Source organism: Stigmatopora nigra, chromosome 12 (assembly GCF_051989575.1).
Source record: "Stigmatopora nigra isolate UIUO_SnigA chromosome 12, RoL_Snig_1.1, whole genome shotgun sequence".
NCBI lineage: Eukaryota > Metazoa > Chordata > Actinopteri > Syngnathiformes > Syngnathidae > Stigmatopora > Stigmatopora nigra.
In genome coordinates this window covers 1,775,371-1,796,769 of record NC_135519.1, presented here as the reverse complement: position 1 = coordinate 1,796,769, position 21,399 = coordinate 1,775,371, and the positions used below count along the sequence as shown (strand labels likewise).

Here is a 21,399-nt window from a genome sequence, read left to right as displayed (position 1 = left end):
TATATATATATATATATATATATATATATATATATATATATATATATATATTAACTGTGCAGTTGAATTTTTGTTTTGATATTTATAATCAATAAAAGGCATCCAAAGTCAATGCAATTCTGCCCACAATCAACACACACTCATACCATTACCTTATCTTCAGACTGTATTTTTCTTTTTTTAACATAAATAAGTGGGTGGCATACATTAGGACACTACAAATGCTTTTTTTTCTTTTATTTTGAAAATTCTAAGCTGCTCACATAATTCTAATCAAAATCATTAACAAATGCTGAACTTCAGTTTGACGTTCCAGTTAACACTTTTACTGTTCTCCCACTCAATCAGTATGTTATATATTGTAGTACTGTCACTGACACCATCATCCACAACTTTTAGCAATTTAGGCCAAGAGGGAAAGAAATTACGTACATGTTGGATATATTGGAAACATGGAACAAAACAGCGATGTATGACACCAAACAGGCATGAATTGAGTGAACATTTGAAATGACCAAGCATATTCTCCTGCAATTTTCTACTCTGTACAAGTGCTTTTAAAAAAAAGCTGTCTATAACAAATAAGGCTGTTGGTGCTTAGATGCTGCACTTGCAAACATAAATCAAGATGAACTCTGGATTTTCTTGGTACAAGCGCTAATAAGAGAAACGTAAAATACTGAATGCAAGAGATTCACATGGAAACATCTTGGGTGTTTTGTTGGTGTTTTTTTCCATGTTCCTTGGTTTTAATACAACAAAATAGATCCTCTGAACCCTTGTTCACATTACTCTGCATGCTTGATTTCCTTTTAGTCATAACCATCATAATCTGGATCCATGTTTTCACCTTGGTAGTAATTTCCCTGCGTGGAGTAGGATCTCGTCTTCATCGAACAGTTGGTTTCCATCAAAATTGCCTGTAAGACAGATAACAAATGTGATTCAACTATTATAATATATGTATCTTTTTGTTTTGTGGAGTTTGCATGTTTTCTCTTGGCCTGTGTGGGTTTCCTCCGGGTACTCCGATTTCCTCCCACATTCCATAAACATGCATAGTAGGCTGATTGACCCTAGGTATGGGTGTGTGTGTGTGGATGGTTGTCCGTCTACTTGTGCCCTGCGATCGGCTAGCCACCGATTCACGGTGCCCCCGCCTCTGGCCCGGAGACAGCTGGGATTGGTTCCAGCGCCCCCGGCACCCTAATGAGGATAAAGCGGTTCAGAAAATGAGATGAAATTTAGTTTTGTAAGGTCACAAAAATACAACATACGTATATCATGTTTGCATCAATATCAAAATTACAATAAGAATTTCTTTCAAAAGAAATGTCGAATTCAGTGAAAATATCTATCAGCACACCTGGGGTAATATATATGATCTATTAACATTGGTGTTGTTTTGAATCTGCACATTGATTTTTAACTTACTTATTACCTATCTATTCATGTCTAAAATGCCTTTCCTATTTCTGCACCCTCAGCCTCTTTCTATTGTGACAACAAAATTTTCCAAATATAGGATGAATAAAGTTATCCAATCCAATATCTGATTTCAAGCATTTTTCAATAAATGACCAAAAGACAAACTCATGGCCAAACACAATTCTAAAGTTGAACTACCAGCATTCTCAACAATTTATGTCATAAAATGTATGACAAATCCTGCTAAAACAAATAAGCTGTTAGCTAACTATCTAAGTATAATTTACAACTTTCTATTTGAACAAAATATTCTTGGTAAAGAGGTATCAAGTCAAGATTCCAATTAGAGCTGGAAACCTCAATCTCCAAAAGCAATCATTATAGCTAGATGTCAGTAATTGAAGCAATAAAACAAAAACCCAGAGTGGAAATACAGGGGGAATCATAGTTGTGCTTAGGACCACACTACTTGAGTTTACAGCTTATCCCCTCAAGGGTTTTCACACAAAAATAGTTGGTCCGCATGATAGATTTAGCACAAGTCTTACAACTCATGCCCTTCATGACACAACCACCACACAACCCTTGAAAGGGTTGAAGGGGTTGCTGGAGCCTAACCCAGCTATCTTCGGGCAAAGGACACTCTAGACTGGTCGCCAGTCAGTCGTAGGGAATACACAGAAACAAATGACCATCCAGACTCCCAATCACACTCCCCGTGACTGTCCATACCGAAGTCAGGTGAGTGAACCTTTATTCCACGTGGCGGCCACTTCAGACACGAACCTACCCAACCCGTTAAACAGGACCTCCTCGAATGTGCCCAGATATTCTCCCCCTAAAAGTTTCCACACAGTTTATGTACAAAACCCTGGCCTTGGAAGAATTCAACTCTCTCTGGAAGCAAATCCGACCTGCAAAACGCAGCATGGACCAAATTCTGACACCTGGACCTCTTGGAGGTCCTCACACAGGTGCTGGTATTAGTATTTAAGTTTAATTACGGATGTAATTGTATTGTAGTTTCTCATATGATATGCAATACCTCTGGTGATTATCTTTGTACTTGGCTTTTAGAGCTATTTTAATATGTTTGCAAGCTTACAATTTTTTCTTCTTGTCCAGGTGGGTTCCTCAGGAAAAGGCAAAGGGGGGCAAATAAAATGTCCACTATTCCAATCATGGTCATCAACCAGGGAAAGCCTATATTTTCAGCTATGGATCCTCCGATTGATGGACCTAAAAAAAAAAAAGTAGAAATGAATGAGATACCTTTCACATAGTTTAAAGGGAAAGTTATTACCTTTATCATGTGCATCTTAGCAAAAAGAATCTCGCTCAATACATTCAGGAAAAAAGAACATTCATTTTTCTCATGTGTAACAGTGGAGCAAAACAGAAATAAATTCCATTATTTCCAGTCTGGAAGTCTGGAAAACTGTACCTGTATTGGCTAAAATTGAAAATATTGTACCATTATAAATTCTGGTAGAAAGAGGCAGTAGCGGTAAAATGTAAGCATTTCAAACCTTAAATGCCATGTGACTTAGAAATGCAAATATAGGAACAGATATCATGACTATCTACGCTATGTGTCCTTCCAGCCAGTTGCTGCTGACTGCAAAATATCAGCAAAAGCCTATGGTTTGGTATCATATCATTAGAAATTCCAAGGTTTGGTGCGACATTCTGCTTACCTAGAGCAAAACCCATGCAAAAAGCCACATCAGCAATGGCATACACACTTCCATAAACCGACACATGCCGCAAGTCCACCAAGTATCCCATGATAGGCATCATAGAAGAGTCCACCATGCCTGTAACAAATGGTGAACAGGTGGCAGGTTCAGTGTGGCACGAGGAGGGGGCAGTTTTATAATGATTATTTTTATCTTATGTTACGCACGTACCAATGGCAAAGCCAACACCAAAGTTTGGGAGAATCAGACCATATATATTTCTGGCAAATGGAACCTGTAATAGGCAGACACAAGTCACAAAAATACTGCTAAATATAGTAGCATCTGGGAAAGAATCCATGAAGACATTATTAAGGTGCTCGTTGGGTTTAAGTTTGGGATGAGCTGGCTTTAGAACAAATGTATCACACACTGAACTGGTCTCCAGTGACTCATATATAAGAACCAATTGCATGCATAATCACACTTTCAATAAGTGGCAATTTAACTAAAGCTTGGGTGATGATTATGATGATGTTACAATTAAGCAAACTAGTTTCTTGTGTCTCTACTATACTTACCCCTAATACACAAATTCCAACAAGCACCATCCCGATGAGGGCACAAAGCCATCTGTTGGAGGTAGATACACAATTGATCAGGAAATTGTTTGATTAGGCTCAATTTATGTCCTCAAGGGATGGAAGGAAACACGAATCCACACTGAGGTGATTGCATTTGAATGAGGGTGGGTTACACTGCGTTTGGCATGAATTGAGATATTATTTTTCATCGTTCATAATAGATGGCCCCATTTCTTTTAATTATGATATATATATGATATATATAAACGTACTTTGTATTAGCAATTTGTGTATGACTGGAGTATGGATGAGCTGGTGATCATTGAGCTATTGAGGATTTGTATCACTTGGGACCTCATACAAAGTAACTGCCCTCCTTTTCAGGCCATGTAATTTAAAAAACGACTAAAAAAATTACAACAATGCCTTCCAAAAATGTTTTTTTAGAGTGATTCAGCGTATCAGATACCGGCTGCTGTCATATTTATGAATGAAATGCGTCTGACATCCATGCATGTCAGAGCATGGATGTCAGAAGCCTCATAGCTCAAACCTATTATCATCATATGGTTTCATGGTAATTTCATCTTTAAAATAAAATTCACAAATATTGACTAACACACCAAGGGTTGTTAGTCTATGATAAGCGGATGATCTTAAAATGAGCATTACAGAGAGACCTCGCTACTTCACACTTATTATTATCGCTGCTTCACTACATTGCAGATTTTTTCTGGGGACATTTTTTTTAATGAATTTGTTAATTTATCCTCTGTACCCCCATACTTGAAAGGGTTGCGGAGGTTGCTGGAGCCTAACCGAGCTGTCCTCGGGTGAAAGGTAGACTACACCCTAGACTGATCACCAGTCGTAGGGCACACAGAGAGACAAATTACCATCCCCGCGGGCCTCCTCAAATTCCCCTTTTTTTGTGTTTATTCATATATTCGCAAATGACTTTATGGTTAATAGAAATATTGAAATACTGTTTTTACTTAATCTTTAATAATGTTCATTTTTTGATGTACAGATAACAAATCCAAACCAGTAATTAACATGAAACATAAATTTAATTTGAATCCAGCGTTTTAACTGTTTTTTACAAAGTGCCATAACTTGTCTCTACTAAAAATTTGGCAACATGAAATCAAATATTCATGCTGAAAAGTCAAATATTTATCCTGGAATCTTGACTGGTGACTAACAATTACAATCCTTATACAGGGTGACCCAAAAAGATGCGTACCCATATTTTATTCGATAAAAAAAATCCATTTTTTAACGAATGTCGCAAACAATTGAGGAACTGAAAACTTCCATCACAGTAAAAATAAAAGCCATCCCGAAAGAGGAATGAGTAAAAGTGATCAGACTAGTAGTGGACATTTGGAACACATCTTGGGAAAGCCATAAATTGACTGAAAATTGACAGAAATAGCTAAAACTCTGGTGAATGGTCTTCCATAAACTGAATAATGAGTGGTTGTAATTAGGAATAAATAGCTTTTTAATCAAAGTCAAAATAGAAATTTTCATGGGTGCACATCTTTTTGGGTCACCCTGTATAATGTTTGTTGTATGACAGGATGGCCTGTGACTGACCTAGCAAAAAAATTAAAGTTGTAGCTTGATTACAAGTAAAACGTCAGGTTTAAACAAAGAAATGTAGTAAAGACAAAACTCGAGGTTAACTACCAGCCATTATGACGCACTAGGCTTCAATGAGACCAGGCTCACAAACATTAAAAACACTGAAATCTAATTTTGAAAAGCGGAAACAGATAGCGCACCCACCCGAGGGAGTGAAGCAAAGACTGAGAACAGATAAGCGTTATTTCCCTCCTACCTCCCCATCTTGTGAGCCAGCGTTCCAAAGATGTAGGTTCCAATAAGGTAGGAGATGGATGCTGGTAAGAAAGCAACTCCTAGACGAGACACACAGACACATACACATTCAGAAAAACAAAGCGGTACAAAAGACTGTAGGTGTGGTAAAGCTTTGAAAGATAAGCAGATTGTATCAGTGCTTCATCATCAAGCTGCTGTACATCTTTCATTGTTTGTAATGAAGACCTGTACTTTCCACCTGCCAGCACATGACACCCTAATATCCTGTTTGTCGTTTTATTTTTATCATGCCAAGACTTTATATACAACAAAATGAAGGAACAAACCAAGTAACCAGAAGGAAAAAATGGTGTTTATAGCGTTGCCGATTGCTCAACAGGCGTGGAAGTCTTTAGAGAGGCTTCTAGTTAGTAACATAATTCACAAGCGTGGAAATTACCAATTGATTCTCTTGTTGTTTAAAGACCAGGCATTTATTTTAAATAGATTTTGTTGCCAATATTTCGCATCTAGATGAAAGTATTTAAGCAGCACAGCTGCCACAATAGGGCTGCCCATGATCAATATTAATAGTCCAACCCGTATCATTATTTGTTTTATTTGTAGGTGATTTTTTTTAAAGATAAATACATTTATATCTTGAGATACAAGCTTAATGCGTTCTGCGACTGAGGTTATTTGTCAATTTACTTGTATGTCAAATAAAATGTTCCCATAGGAAATAACCAAATACAAATTAATCCATTCCCACACCCTGAAAAAATCACCTAAAAATGGTATTACATTGGAAAAACATGTTTTTAATTGTTCCAATTCACCACCCTGGCACACAAAGTGACAAATACCTATCTAGTGGTTATGATCTGCGATAAAATGTGACATTATTGTGTACAGTATTGTGTGGAGTTCTTACCTTTAAGACAGGTGGTAGCAGCTAACGGCAGAGGTAACTTCGCTACACTTTTGTGACACTATTTAAAATAACATGAACTTAAAGGAATTTTGCCTACTATCGACAAACTTAAAACTGGATGTAACCTTGTTTGCTATAACCGAGGCAAAGTGTTATTGTATTCTGCAGCGGCTTTTGAGGCAAAGGTGTTAATGTATTCTGTTGCGAGTTTCGAGTCGGAATTAGCAGCTTTCCCGTGGCTCAAAAAAGAGGATATCCCCAGTCCGTTCTTTAAAGTCAGTCACACCTCGTGTTGAAGGTCTCGACTAGTGTCAAAATATCCCCCTTCTTACCTGCTTGCTTTTTACTTTCTAGTCCTCGCAGAGTCTGCTAACTGTTACTTTTTTATGCATATTAAATCAAGCTGCGTAACTTGAAAAGGACTACCTATTGGCCGCATCACATTTTCGTACGTCAAATTTGTCTCGTGTTAAGGCAAAAATTTGCTCGGAATTTTCCTCGTATCTCAAATTTCTTTTATGGTGGGAAACTCTCAACGTAGTATTGTACTGCAGTGAGGCTGGAAAAACAGCGTGAACTAATAATCACTTGCCCGTGAAGTATAAATGCTAACCACAACCTCACGATGCTAACCCAAAGATTTTATTATAAAATGCTACTTTCTGATTATGAATGACTAAGATAGAAGTTCAGTGTTCGTTAATTTTGTTAATTTTGTGTTAAAATGTGAAACAACAGGGCTTGGTGACATGGTTAGCACGTCAGAGTTCTGGGTTGAGAGTTAGATCCTTGATCAGTCCTCACTATGTGGAGTTTGCATGTTCTTGTATGGGTTTTCTCCAAGTACTCCGGTTTCCATCCAGATCCCAAAAGCATGCAAGGTAGGTTGCCTGAACACACTAAATTGCACCTAGGTATGTGTGTGAGCGTGAATGGTCTCTTTGTGCCCTGCAATTGGCTGGTCACTAATCGAGGGTTTAAAACTGGGTAGTTCTGTTTCATCCCAAAAATCTTGTTGGTAGGCTGGGTGAACATTCTAAAGTGCCTCGAATTATGAGTGTGTTTGTATGAATGGTTGTCTCCTTTTCCCCTTGCGATTGGCTGGCCATCATTTCAGACTGTCCCCCACCTCGTACCTTCTATGTTTACTTCCGTTTCATCCCAAAAACCTCTTTGGTAGGCTGGTTGAACACTCTGTCCCCCACCTCTTACCCATATTTGGCTGGGATACGAAAAAGCAACTTTATCCCCCTCATTTAGAAAATTATTAAATGAATGTGAAACAAAAATGGGTAAATACCTAGCTGCCATTTCCTAGCACACATGGTCTCCATCATCCAGATTGGCAGTGTTGGCTCCAGCATGGCAATGGCCATGTTTCCAAAACAAATGGCACCTGTGAAGAAACTTGAATGATAAATAGATACTTTCTCTATGGTGAACAATAAAGAAATGACACAGCAAAAAATTCTGATGGACTGACTGCAAGCCTTTGTCTTCAGCAGTGCTCTAAATATATTATTTAATTTGCAGACTATTCAAGATGTAAGATACAAATACTAGGTTGTTTGGCTTTGTTGTCTTCTTACCAGCTGCAATTACAATGTATGGATCTCTCATGAGGGTCAACAGTGGTGTCCCCTTCTGACTCTGAAAGATATAGGTACAATAGCGTACAACAAAAATGTAATGTTTGAACCATAACACAATTTTGTTAGGGACTAGTTTGGAAAGCTTTAGATCTGATGTGTATTTACAAGTAAATCACGGGACACGTATGAATTTAGCAATTTAATTAAGCAACGTGATGAAATTCCTCACCTCTGGCTCGACTTTGGTGGGCTGAAGTATAAAAAGCTGTAACGCTGTTAGGAAACACATGAATAAATTAGAATACTAATTGAATCAAAATTAAAATTGATTATTATATAATGCTTCGGAAGAAACAATTATTGGTCTTATGATGCACCTCCATCAAAAAGAGCTAGAAAAGCCAGAATGAGGAATGGAGCAGTCTTTCCAACAAACTCATACATCACACTGCCAAATGGGGGTCCAACTGTGGAGAACAAGCACAACTGTTAGTGAAATAGATAGTGTACAAAATATAAATAGATAGATAACATGAAAAAAGTAAAAATCAAAAAATATTATCTTATATTCTTCAAATGTTTGTTTACCCAAAACTCCCATTGCCAGACCCCCAAGGGCAATTCCTATCGCATGTCCTCTTTCTTCATCATCTGTGTACACACTTGCAAGCATTCCCATCCCTGAAAATACAACAAACAAACAAAAAACACAACATTTCAACATTAACCGATCTGATTTCACATTTCTGTTTGCACAAATGCAACGATTTGGGGATATGGTGTGTACCTAAAGATATTTAGAAAAACCCATTCTCAAACTATTTGCAATTTTGGTAATAATATAAGTAATAAAATCGGAAAGGATATGAAGATGATTCTTTTTTTAACGTGCCACATAAAATAATGTGCTTAGGTCGTTTAAACAAAAAGAAACAACTCATTAGGAACAATTTTCTTCTTCAAAATTAAGATTTTTTAAAAAATATCTATTTTACATTTTCTTCCTAATGGTGCTAAATCTGATAATTATTCCAAAGCTTATGCTGCTTTGCTAAATGAATACAACTATGAAGAAATTTTTTAAAAGCACAAAAAACTGAGCAAACTGATAATGTCAATGTTACAATTTTGCTTGATCTGTTTTGTTTCACAAAAAGTGGATTTACAAAAAGCTTTACTGTCTTCCTTCACCACTTAGCGGGTTCAGCACATTGCGTTTTTTTAAATAATTTTATAAAGTATTTAAAAAAGTACATAAAGATTTTTAAGCTGGCAGCGGATCGCCGTCAGTTTTATCCAAAAATGAAGCTTTCTGAGCAGACGGGACACCGGGGAGCCTCTGTGAGGGTGGATTTTTTTTAATTTTTTTTAAATGCGGGCCTCGGCCAACCTTACGCCAGACGCCGTTGGGCTTATTTGTAAATAGAGCTTGTTCTGCGGATGGGACGTCCAGGAGCCTAAGTGATGGTGGATTTTTTTCAGAAATGCGAGCCAAGGGCGACCTTATTGCGATGCTGTCATCCTACACTGGAAATAGAGGTCGCTCAGTGGACTGAACGGCCATTGTTTACGAACGAATTCCATTTACAGTGGTACCTTTACTTACACAATTGGTTGCAGAACTTTGGATTTTTCGGAAATAGAGCACTGTTTTATGTAAATTCTCTTATTCACAGTCCTCAAAATAAAACAGCTTTAGTTGTATAAGGAGGAAGCTAACATTAGGCAACAGACAGCATACACAAACTCATAAACAGACATTTAAAAAACTTCAAATTATGAATTAAAAGCTACTTAGCATTAAAAAGCTTCTTTTTCAGAAATAATCGACTCTGTCACTGTATGTCCTGCAATTTCATGGAATTGTCGCTTTTATTGCTTCCTTTTGCTTCAATATTGTTGCGATGGTAGGTGGGTTACGGTCATAGTCCCTTGCAATATCAGTCCTGGGTGCATAGCAAGGCCCACTTCTCCATTTCATTTACACCAGTAGTTTTAAATAAAGAAGAGAAGTTACTTTAACCACACCCAAAACACGGGCAAAAAAACAAACACAGACAATGGGAGGCCAGCGGATATGTAATGACGTTTTGGGGGATTTCAATAACTTGGATGTTGTTTTTGTATGTTGGAATAGTAATTTTATTATCAAAAGGTTTTATAGGTAGATACATTCATGAGTAGAGGTACCACTGTATTTAAAAGAAAATCATTAAAATGACTAACTTTTAACCATTGTCTATTTTTAGCTAGAAAAAATGCATTTCAGTTTCTCTAGGGAAAAATAAAGTCTTCCATTGTGACTGAACTTACTACTACTATATATATATATATATATATATATATATATATATATATATATATATATATATATATATATATATATATATATATATATATATATATATATATATATATATATATATATATATATATATATATATATATATATATATATATATATATATATATATATATATATATATATCGCTTTTATTGCTTCCTTTTGCTTCAATATCGTTGCGATGGTAGGTGGGTTACGGTCATAGTCCCTTGCAATATATATATATATATATATATATATATATATATATATATATATATATATATATATATATATATATATATATATATATATATATATATATATATATATATATATATATATATATATATATATATATATATATATATATATATATATATATATATATATATATATATATATATATATATATATATATATATATATATATATATATATATATATATATATATATATATATATATATATATATATATATATATATATATATAGGTAAAATATATCAGGCATATTATTGTAAATGGATGAAAAGATGACTAAATATGTGAAAGATACAAAGTTAATGAGTTCTTACCAGCAACAGATGAGCAGGAGGAGCCCACACCTTGAAGTGATCTGGCCAGAAACAGCAGAGTGTAGCTCGATGAGAAGGCGAACACTTCACAACGATAAGAATAAAAAAAATATCGGAAAAGACGCGTCAGGCATAAAGAGAGCACATTATTTGCCTTGAATAATCAACATGTATTGGCACTTACTAATTGTGGAGATGAACATGATACAGAAGCCAATGAATATGGGGAGCTGGTATCCAATCCTGTGGACATAAAAAATACTTTGCAAATCTGTTATTATTTACAACAACATGTTGCCATCAAATGATAATCAGAAGCTGTTTTGGGTGTTTTTTTTACCTATTATTAATATGAAAAATTATGATATGTTTAAAGGCAAACTCCTATGACAAAGAATTTTATATTTGTGGTCCGTAGTCAATTTGCCTGACTTGTCATGTTTTGTCCTTTGTTAGGAGAGAAGGTGACCATGCACAAGTAATTGTGCTGTTCGTAGCCTCAATTACAGCCTATCTAAGTGTGCAGCTGAGACACTAAAGACCATCTTGGAGATGCATGCCAATAATGTTAGCCCCCTAAGAAAGTCAAAATAAGATGTGAATCTTTCCATGAATTATGACTGAGTTGTGAGAACCACTGATGCTTGTCATCTCTCAAAACGTAATGACATCAGTGTCCTGTAATTTTTTGGGTCACATAATATTAAATTTTACATTTGATGAGATGATTTAGTTTATTTGTTTCTGTAGTCTAATTCATGCAATTGTGCTATCCCTGTGTGAAAATTATCAAATCCTTTGCCCACACACGTGAATGCAAATAATGAGGCTTTGTTTTGCAAAAGAGGGTAGAAAAGGAAGAAAAATAAAGTATGAAGCATTTTTTTGTCTCCTCTTTGATTTTAATGGTTGCCAGCGCCGATCCCAGCTTAGACTGGTCTCCAGTTAGTTATTGGGTACACAGACAACCGACTATTCGCACCCACTATCATACCACCACCAGTGGGCATCGAGCCCACACCTTGCTGCAGCAAAGTCCTCTAACCAGGGGTGTCAAACTCATTTTTTGTCATGGGCCACGTGGTAGTTTCAATGACACCTGGAAGGCCGTTATGTCTTCCAACTAAGCTGCCAGAATTAATCAATTCATAAATTGACAGCTTTCTCGATTGTGTTAATCGATATATCATTTTTGGACATTCAAATTAGTACACATTTTTGCAATTATTGATTTAGAATGAGGAAACACAGGAAATAATCTACAATCTTCATTTGAATTTCACCATAAAACAGAAAGTTGGCACTCATCATCTTCTTTCTCGGGCCACACAAAATGATGCGATGGGCCAGATTTGGCCCACGGGCCGCCACATTGGCACCTGTGCTCTACACCATCAGGTGGCTCATAACAAAAAAAGATTCATAAAGTACATTCAGTCCTCTTCCTATTTTTTAAAACTTTTTTTCCAAACAAAATTTAAAAAAAATACGACCAGTACCTTTTCTTTTTTCAAACCTGGTGAAAATCTGTGGATTTTTTTTTAACAATCAATCTGGCAAAAGTATCATTGAAATTCTACCTTGCTAAACACAATGCATAGACAATAGATTGCTGTTCTGATATTTTGGTGCATGTTTTTTTTAAGTGCTTGGCTAAAGGTCATCAATCCAAAGACAACAAGCCAAGATCCCAAACATGATTAAAAACTCTGTTCAGGTAAGAAATATATTATGTTTTAAAGCATTGTGGTCAAAACTATGATGTGAACTTCAACTTGTGTGAAGGCAATTCAATTTAATGACACATACAGAACAGTCACAATATAATTTGTTTGGGTGATGTAGTCTCAAAAAACATTTATCCCATCTAGTAAAATATCAAACACTCTGTTATATTTTGAGGTGTTTTTTTTTTGTCCTGCCGTATGTGAACACACTATGTCAGCTCTCGGAACATAATATACTATGAAGATCAAAACCTCCCACATTTCAAGCCAGCCAAAGATTATCTAGCTTTTAAGAGTTATGGTGTTCAATTTGTTACTCGGCGGCCCGGTGTTGCGAGTGGTTAGCGTGTTGGCCTCACAGCTCTGGGGTTTCCTGGGTTCAAATTCAGGGTCGGTCCACCTGTGTGGAGTTTGCATGTCCTCCCTGGGCCTGTGTGGTTTTCCTCCGGGTACTCCGGTTTCGTCCCACATTCCAAAAACATGCATGGTAGGCTTATTGGACGCTCTAAATTGCCCCTATGTATGGGTGTGGCCTCAGACAAGTCACCAGCTGTATTCACTCATAATCACACAAGAAGTTAAGCTTCATGCTATGAAGCTCATTTCAATGACACGACTTTCTAAACCACCAAAATTGCTAATTCGTGTTGCTGTATGGATATTTTTGAACCAGCAGATTTGATAACGTTTTCTGTTAATCCATAAAAAAAGTCATAAAAGAACCAAACTTCATGAATGTTTTTTTGTGACAAAGTATTAGTCCCAATCACCCTACCAGAGAAAAATCAGAATTGCAATAACTGGAAACTCAAGATAGCCATGACATTATGTTCTTCACAAGTGTATGTAAATTTTGACCACAACTGTATGCTAATTAAAAGGAATACCTAAAAATGTATTTTAAAAAATAAAATAAAAACACCAGTTTGTCCTCAAAAATCCTTGTATAAACTTTTGACCACAACTATACGCACACTGGCAGGGAGACGACATGACCACAAGCAAGCAATAATCCAACAAAAACACATACATGGACGCAACAATTATGAATCAAACACACCTGGTCACAAAAGGAAGGGGAAACTATTTGGACCCATATCACCCAAACAGCACATACAAAGGAGACACGCACACACCTCCACCAAAATCCCAACATAACGTGATTGTGGCAAAGGACACCCTGCGATTAGTGGCCTGCCAATCGCAGGGCACAAGGAGAGAAACAACCATTCACCCTTACACTCACACCTATGGGCAATTTAGAGTGTCCAATCAGCCTACCATGCATGTCTATGGAATCTGGCAGTAAACCGGAGTACCAGGAGAAAATCCACACAGGCCCCAGGAGAACATGCAAACTCCACACACGCAGACCGACCTGGATTTGAACCCAGGTCCCGCACTGCGAGGCCAACGTGCTAACCATCAACTATCGCTGCTTCACTACATTGTGGGTTTTTTTTCTGGGGGAATCTTTTTTTAATTTCAAAAAAAGATTTTTAAATTCCGAAATATATGAAAATCCGCCCCGAAATTCACAAGCGGAAGCCACTCTTCTGTTCTCGACTTGCTACTAAGACTCAGAACTGAAGTGATTTTTTTTTTCAAATAGGGGTGACCCTACTTCGCGGTATTTCATTTATCGTGACCATGTCTGGTCTACATTAGCCGCGATAATCGAGGGGATTATTGTAATTTATAATCTAAATGACTTCACTGATAAAAGTACAGTACAGAACAAAAAGAAAATGAGCAAAAACCTCACCTGTTGGTAAGTGGCCCAATTAAAGGATTGGTCAGCAGCTGCACAGTTGCCTTGGACGCAAACAACAACCCTACTTTGACGTTCTCGTTGATCAGCTTGCTGCTGGATCCAGGGCAGTTAGATGAGTTCTGTGGCAGCAGGGCGGTAGTTGTAGGCACAACTGTGTCAGTCGGCCCTAAAGTGGCGTTGAACCCTGACAACTTCACTGTGCTGTCGTATAAGGACACAATTCTATTGAAGGCCCCTGGAAGATTTTGTGGTTGTGATGAGGTGTTGCTCAATGCCTCATCTGTTGATTCATCCAGGTTGTACAGGTAACTGGGGATGATGGGCACTGTTGGGCACATATATTCATCAAATGACTGATGAGATGAAATCCGACGTGACCTCTGCCTTATTACTTATTAGGCTGGATGCTATTCTGAATGACATTAAAACGTGTATAAACGAAAACGTTTGCATTTAGTTTTGACTAATGGAGATATGAGTCATAATCCTAGGAGATAATTCTTTACTTGAATATTCAAATCGCGGCGAAGTGTACCCCCTTGTAGACCGGCGTAGGTAAACAATGTGACAAGTGATCAAATTCAGAAGATTTGAAAATGATTTGTTTTGAAGACTTTTTTTTTCTTGGAGTCATTTGAAAATAACAGGTTTCACTATTTTATTTCTAACCTTGCTAAAGTTAGATAGGATGCTATCGCTGATAAATGCCCTGAGAACTGAAAGGCCTCCGGTTCTTGTCATCAGTCTTTTTTTCCACGTTTATTGTTTTCTGGGCGCGTGGTTAGCGCGTCGGCCTCACAGCTCTGGGTTCCTGGGTTCAAATCCAGGTCATGTCCCCCTGTGAGGAGTCTGCATGTTCTCACTGGGCCTGCGTGGGTTTCCTGCGGGTACTCCGTTTTCCTCCCACATTCCAAAAACATGCGTACGCTGCGATCTGCTGGCCACCGATTCAGGGTGTCCCCCGCATCTGGCCCGGATAGGCTACAGCACCCCCCCGCGACCTAATGAGGTCTAATGACCCTAATGAACCCTATTATATATATATATATATATATATATATATATATATATATATATATATATATATATATATATATATATATATATATATATATATATATATATATATATATATATATATATGTATATGTATATATATATATATATATATATATATATATATATATATATATATATGTATGTATATATATATATATATATATATATATATATATATATATATATATATAGATATATATATATATATATATATATATATATATATATATATATATATATATATATATATATATATATATATATATATATATATATATGTATATGTATATGTATATGTATATGTATATGTATATGTATATGTATATGTATATATATATTATATATATATATATATATATATATATATATATATATATATATATATATATATATATATATATATATATATATATATATATATATATATATATATATATATATATATATATATATATATATATATATATATATATATATATATATATATATATATATATATATATATATATATATATATATATATATATATATATATATATATATATATATATATATATATATTTATATATATTTATATATATACAAATTCTACGGCTCAGATATACATACAATGAATAATAATCACAATAATAGTTATAGTAAGTAATAAAAATAAAATCTCCATGGCACTATGAAAAGATTAGAAATTGTGTATAATGAGTAAACAAGATGCATTGGGTAGCTATAGTTCTAAAATCAACATCAGTTAAGTAAATCACAGTAATTTCTTTACATAACTGACATTTCCAGCACATTGAAGAAACGCCTGGACTTTCACAGTGTGTGTTGTACATGCAGTCTCCTGTTTTTTTTTTTTTTTTTTGACAGTAAACAAGGGGTGAGATGTATGAGAAATGACATGCAATAAACAATGGCAGCCAGACTCAAACCAGGGATGTTCAGTTCAGCACCCACAGCCACCCGAAGGCATGACAGTGCCAGGAAAAGGAACTTTATTTAGAGTAGGAGGAGAGGCTACGTACTGGAGCATTGAACAAGACAAGAACAGACGAGACACAGGCAGCAGCTGCCAATATACGAAAAAGATAATTGTACTCTGTTGTGTGTATTTGGAGCAAGATGTCTTCCAGATATCTTTTCTGACAGTTAGTGTTTTTTTTCTGTTGTAACAATTGTGATGTAATAAATAGTCACACCGCTGAGTCTGACAGATAAAGTAAAATAATGTTGTCACACACATACACTAATATATTGAATTTATATTTGGGGGCCATCCTAACGTATATTGCAATAAACATGTGCTTGAAGTAAAATTTCTGCTGTCATTTCATTTGACCAGAAATGATTTTATACAGAACAAATTGAAATAAAAGGTGGTTTGACAAAGATTTATGTTTTTTTGCCATTTGTGAGGAAAGTGCAGCACCCTGCGAAAACCCAAACAAGATAACATTAAAACATTAAAATTCCATATAACAGGGCTTGGCTGAAATTCAAACTAGGGACCTCTCAACTGGGAATGAGACATATTAATACCCAATTAAGCTTTTAGATACAAACCACTTGGTGCTTTTATTTTTAAGAAATGTTGCTATCTATGTGTGATTTTAAACAGATCTTCAGAAGCTAAAAAATATTTATTTGTTTTTGTTTATCATGGTTAAATACACCACAAATGACATGGGCCTGTAGATAATAAATTTCTATTAATATACGCATATATTACACGCATGCACATTCACAATCATGGAAAAAGAATATACGACAGGCACAGCAAACAATATGTAGACTATGCAAACGTTATAATACGACAAGTTTGGCTTTTTTTTTATCCTCGTAAAGGGGGACAAAATATTAATCTGAAAGTTTATAGATAAAATATAGGTGGGGAATCATTTGAAAATCCATCATCTTCCAAATGTTTTCAGATTTTCTTAATGTATTTTTAGTGACACTTTATTATGATGATGTAAATAAGCACTTATTAATCATTTTAAAAAAATATTGAACCTACCAACCACGGTGAGCAGCATGTTATCCAACAAGAGAGCCACAAAAACAATGAAAAGAATAAGTTTCCTCGACTGTCTCTCCTCTCTGAGCCAGTTGAGTAAATGAAACTGTCGGAAGGCATCTAGTCTCCCCATGGTGTTAATTCCGTCAAAAAAAAAGCTGGCTGAGGATCAGATGTGTGGTCCTGTGAAGAAACAAAGTGATTAGACGGAAGAAAAGCCCTCTAGCAGAGTACACTGGCTATGGGTGGTTCCATCTTACCCGGGATAAACAGAGGTCAATGGCAGCCTGGCAGAGCGTGCAGCAACTGATGCGCTGACTCTTTCTACCAGCTGCTGACGTCATACACGCAAGAGAGGCACTTGTTTCACTATCAACTGACACTGTACACCGACGACTTGACGTGTTTTTAGGGATGTTGGCAAAACAAAAAATTCAGTGTAAGATTAAAAGTGAAAATGTGAATTTATTTTAAGGTTGCCCAGTCAGTGATAGTGATACATTTTAATTGAACTTGAGACTTACAAAGTTTGATGGGAAAACAATTATTATTGTGGAGTGGTACCTCTGCTTCTGAAATGAATTTGTTACAGGAGTCATTTCGTAACTTGGATATTTTATAAGGATATGTAAAGGCTTTGATTTATTCCAACAGTTCGAATGTCCCTGTACTATTGTAAAATCTATTTAACCCCTTAAAAATTAAAAAAAATTGTAAAACACACACAAGAAAAGATCACAAAATTATTTAATCAGCCATTAACATTAAAAAGACATGCAAGAAAATTTTTCATTGGATTACAATTGCGAGTGCATAGATGAGGGAGTAGGGAGCAAACATTTGGCAACTGAGTAAACATACAGATGCACACATGCAAACACAACATGAGGACATGAAAAATGAAACATTAGGTTCATTTTCATAAATGAGGGTTTTGTTGAACCAAAATATCAGAAAACCTCAAACAGCTTGCTACTTAAACAGGACCATTTGTAAAATTTTAAAAATGATAGGCAAATTATTGGGCATTTTACTTCACTGCATGGAAAATCAATTACGTTTTGGTTTTTAAATCAGTTAGTCATGTTTTGGTATTTGGTTTATTGTTTTATTTATGAGTTTGATTTGTGTGTGTCTTGAACACTTGCTCCAACAAAATAGGTTTGCGTTCGTTCATTCAGCAGGACCAAAATCTAGACATAAGGTGAACTTTCAATTTTGGAAAAAAAAATATTGGGGTATTAAGTGTGTTGAACACTCTGGAAAATATAGTCCAGTTGCAAGAGACTATATTGGTGAAGCACTTGATTAGTTAGAATGAAAACCTACAGCTACAGTGCCCCTTTGTGGAACAGTTTGGACATCTCTGAGTACAGGATGACATGGAAACATTAAAAGAAGGAGGAAGGATGCTGGAATCAGAATTAATTTATTAGCATTTTGCAATAAATACAAGAAATTGAAAGGAAAACAGAATCTCACAGACTTTACAGGTCATTTAATGAACAAATATGTAAAATTGTAATTGCGAGTAATTAAATGGATGCAACAGATTGTAAGAGTGGTGTAGGTGTAATTTGTTTCATGTAGTAGTACCATTAAAATGTTTATGAGCATTTAAGACAGTAAAAACAGCTGTGATTTACCCAGATACATAGCTGTCTTCTATTGTCCGGCCCTTTTACTTTGCCCGGCTTGTCATGAACAAGATGGAAAATGTCCTTGCAATTTTAAAAAGAAACATTCATTATTCATTCGAATAAGTCATATTACAGTGAAATCACAACAGTGACTGTATGGAAATAATCTGTCACCATTTAATTTTAAATAAGCAGTGTTAAGTAATTGATAATGTCCACCTGATCAATAATAATGAAGGTTTTGAATATATCTTTTGCATTTGTAAATATTCACATTTATATATGAAAGTTTGGTTTTCATGAAAAAAAATAATTTAATTTTCATGCGCTGTGCGGTTCACCGTTCTGGGGTCGAGGGTTTGATCCCAAGTGGGTCCTCACCGTGTGGATTTTGCTTGTTGTCCCTGGGCCTTTGTTGGTTTTCTCCGGGTACTTCAGTACCCGGAGAAAACCAGTACATCCCAAAAACATGCATGGTATTCAGGTTAAATTTGCCCTAGGTATGAGTGTGAAAGGTTGTCTTTCTCTATGCGCCCTGCGATTGGATGGCCACCGATTCGTAATGTCTCCTGCCAGGTGCCCATAGTTCACTGTGATTGGCTACAACACCCCCACGACCCTGGTGAGGATAAAAGCGTCTCAGAAAATGAATAAATAATTGTAATATATATCTAATATGGATCACTATTACCACAGCTATAACAACAAACAACAAAATTATTAGATTTTTCCACCTCCAGCTTCGGCACCAGATAATATTTGCTTCTTCGTGCAAAGCAGAACGTTCTTAAATTTACCTTTGGAATCAGCTAATTGCTAATTTGAATTCCCTGTTACCGCAGCACCATCATGCGTCTATTCTTTGTTACTGCAGGTTGATTCTAAAATGTTAACATGAACATTGCTGTAGTTTTCTTTCATGAAATCAGGTTGGGGCGACCCAGCGGCTGAGTGGTGAGCGCGTCGGGGCAAATCCAGTTTCGGGTCTTTCTGTGTGGACTATGCATGTTCTTTCCGGGCCTGTGTGGGTTTCCTCTGGGTACTCTGGTTTTCTCCCACATTCCAAAGAAATGCACGGTAGGCTGATTGGACACTCTAAATTGCGCCTAGGTCTGGGTTCGAGCGTGAATGGTTGTTTGTCTCCTTGTGCCATGCATTAGACTGGCCACCCATTTAGATTGATAAGTCAGCAAGAGAGACCAAACCTCATTTTAGTATACTTTTTTTTAGCGAGAGAGAAGTCCGGCCTGACCCGATCTGATTGACATTTTAGGAAAGGTCGGCCTCAGGCTCATGCTCGTACTGGGGATCTCACCTCTACTCGAGACTAACAGGCATCACATGCTCAACAGCTCTACTACACATTGATGAATATTGAAGTCTTTATGACATAAAATAAAATCATTAAAATTTTTTAATAACTGTAAAACTATGGAGCACCGCAGGTGACATGAATTTTTTTTTTAGCTAATGCTAATTAGCTACTACTGAGTGAAAATGAGTTGAGAGTTTACAACTATGTGAGTGTGCGCATGGGTACAAACAAACGCCACCATTGGATTTCTGTTTTGCCGTATGTGGGGCGTGACGTAATCACTACAAATTGAAAGCAGAATATGTACAATCCTGTTCCCTAATGTTGGGTTTATTCTGTCATACTATTTTAGATGTGTGTATTTAATCATTTCTTTGTTAAACCATTCTTCCAATTGTTCGAAGAGAACTCGGGGTCGTAACCAGTCACCTAGTCCTTTCACAAGGACTGTTTATCTGACATCTCACCCAGTCCCGGGCTCCGAGGACTGTTGATCTGGGTCTGCAGCGAAGAGTAGAGTAGTCAAGGACTCTTGCTACCAGCAGATGGACATCATTCACTTCCAGGAACACTCGCATAGTGTTCCTACATTGTGACGCACTTCACGCTTCTTTATGTAATTGTTATGCCAAATGAAGGCATGATTGTTTTGATTCGTTTCCTCTTTCTATTATTGTTAAATACCTAAATTGTTATTATAGTTACAGATGTTGTTTTTGCTTACGCATGTTGGATTAATCAATCGCCTTGTAATTGTTTTGATTTATGGCTTTAAAGCCGTATTAGAAATTACTGTTCGAGGAGATCCTTTGGAGATTGGGAGGAAGTCTTGATGTATCTACCCTTCTAAGGTTGTTACCAGAGATGCAAATTATGTAATTAAATGTCAATGATTGAATAAGATGGCTGCCTGCAGTGATTGACAA

General features: G+C 36.1%; 1 protein-coding gene across 1 annotated transcript; it reads right to left on the bottom strand.

The window, feature by feature from the left end:
- Positions 1 to 222: 222 nt before the first annotated feature.
- On the bottom strand, positions 223 to 17,744 carry slc18a2 (solute carrier family 18 member 2). The gene is made up of 15 exons (XM_077729613.1): positions 17,519 to 17,744; positions 14,437 to 14,770; positions 11,129 to 11,187; positions 10,945 to 11,028; positions 8,633 to 8,725; positions 8,422 to 8,511; positions 8,274 to 8,317; positions 8,042 to 8,102; positions 7,753 to 7,848; positions 5,538 to 5,616; positions 3,689 to 3,740; positions 3,339 to 3,402; positions 3,126 to 3,245; positions 2,534 to 2,667; positions 223 to 920 (listed from the first exon to the last, which is right to left on the bottom strand). Exons 1-15 carry the CDS (start codon positions 17,649 to 17,651, stop codon positions 813 to 815), a joined length of 1,551 nt encoding a protein of 516 aa, XP_077585739.1. The 5' UTR covers positions 17,652 to 17,744; the 3' UTR covers positions 223 to 812.
- Between the last annotated feature and the right edge of the window lie 3,655 nt (positions 17,745 to 21,399).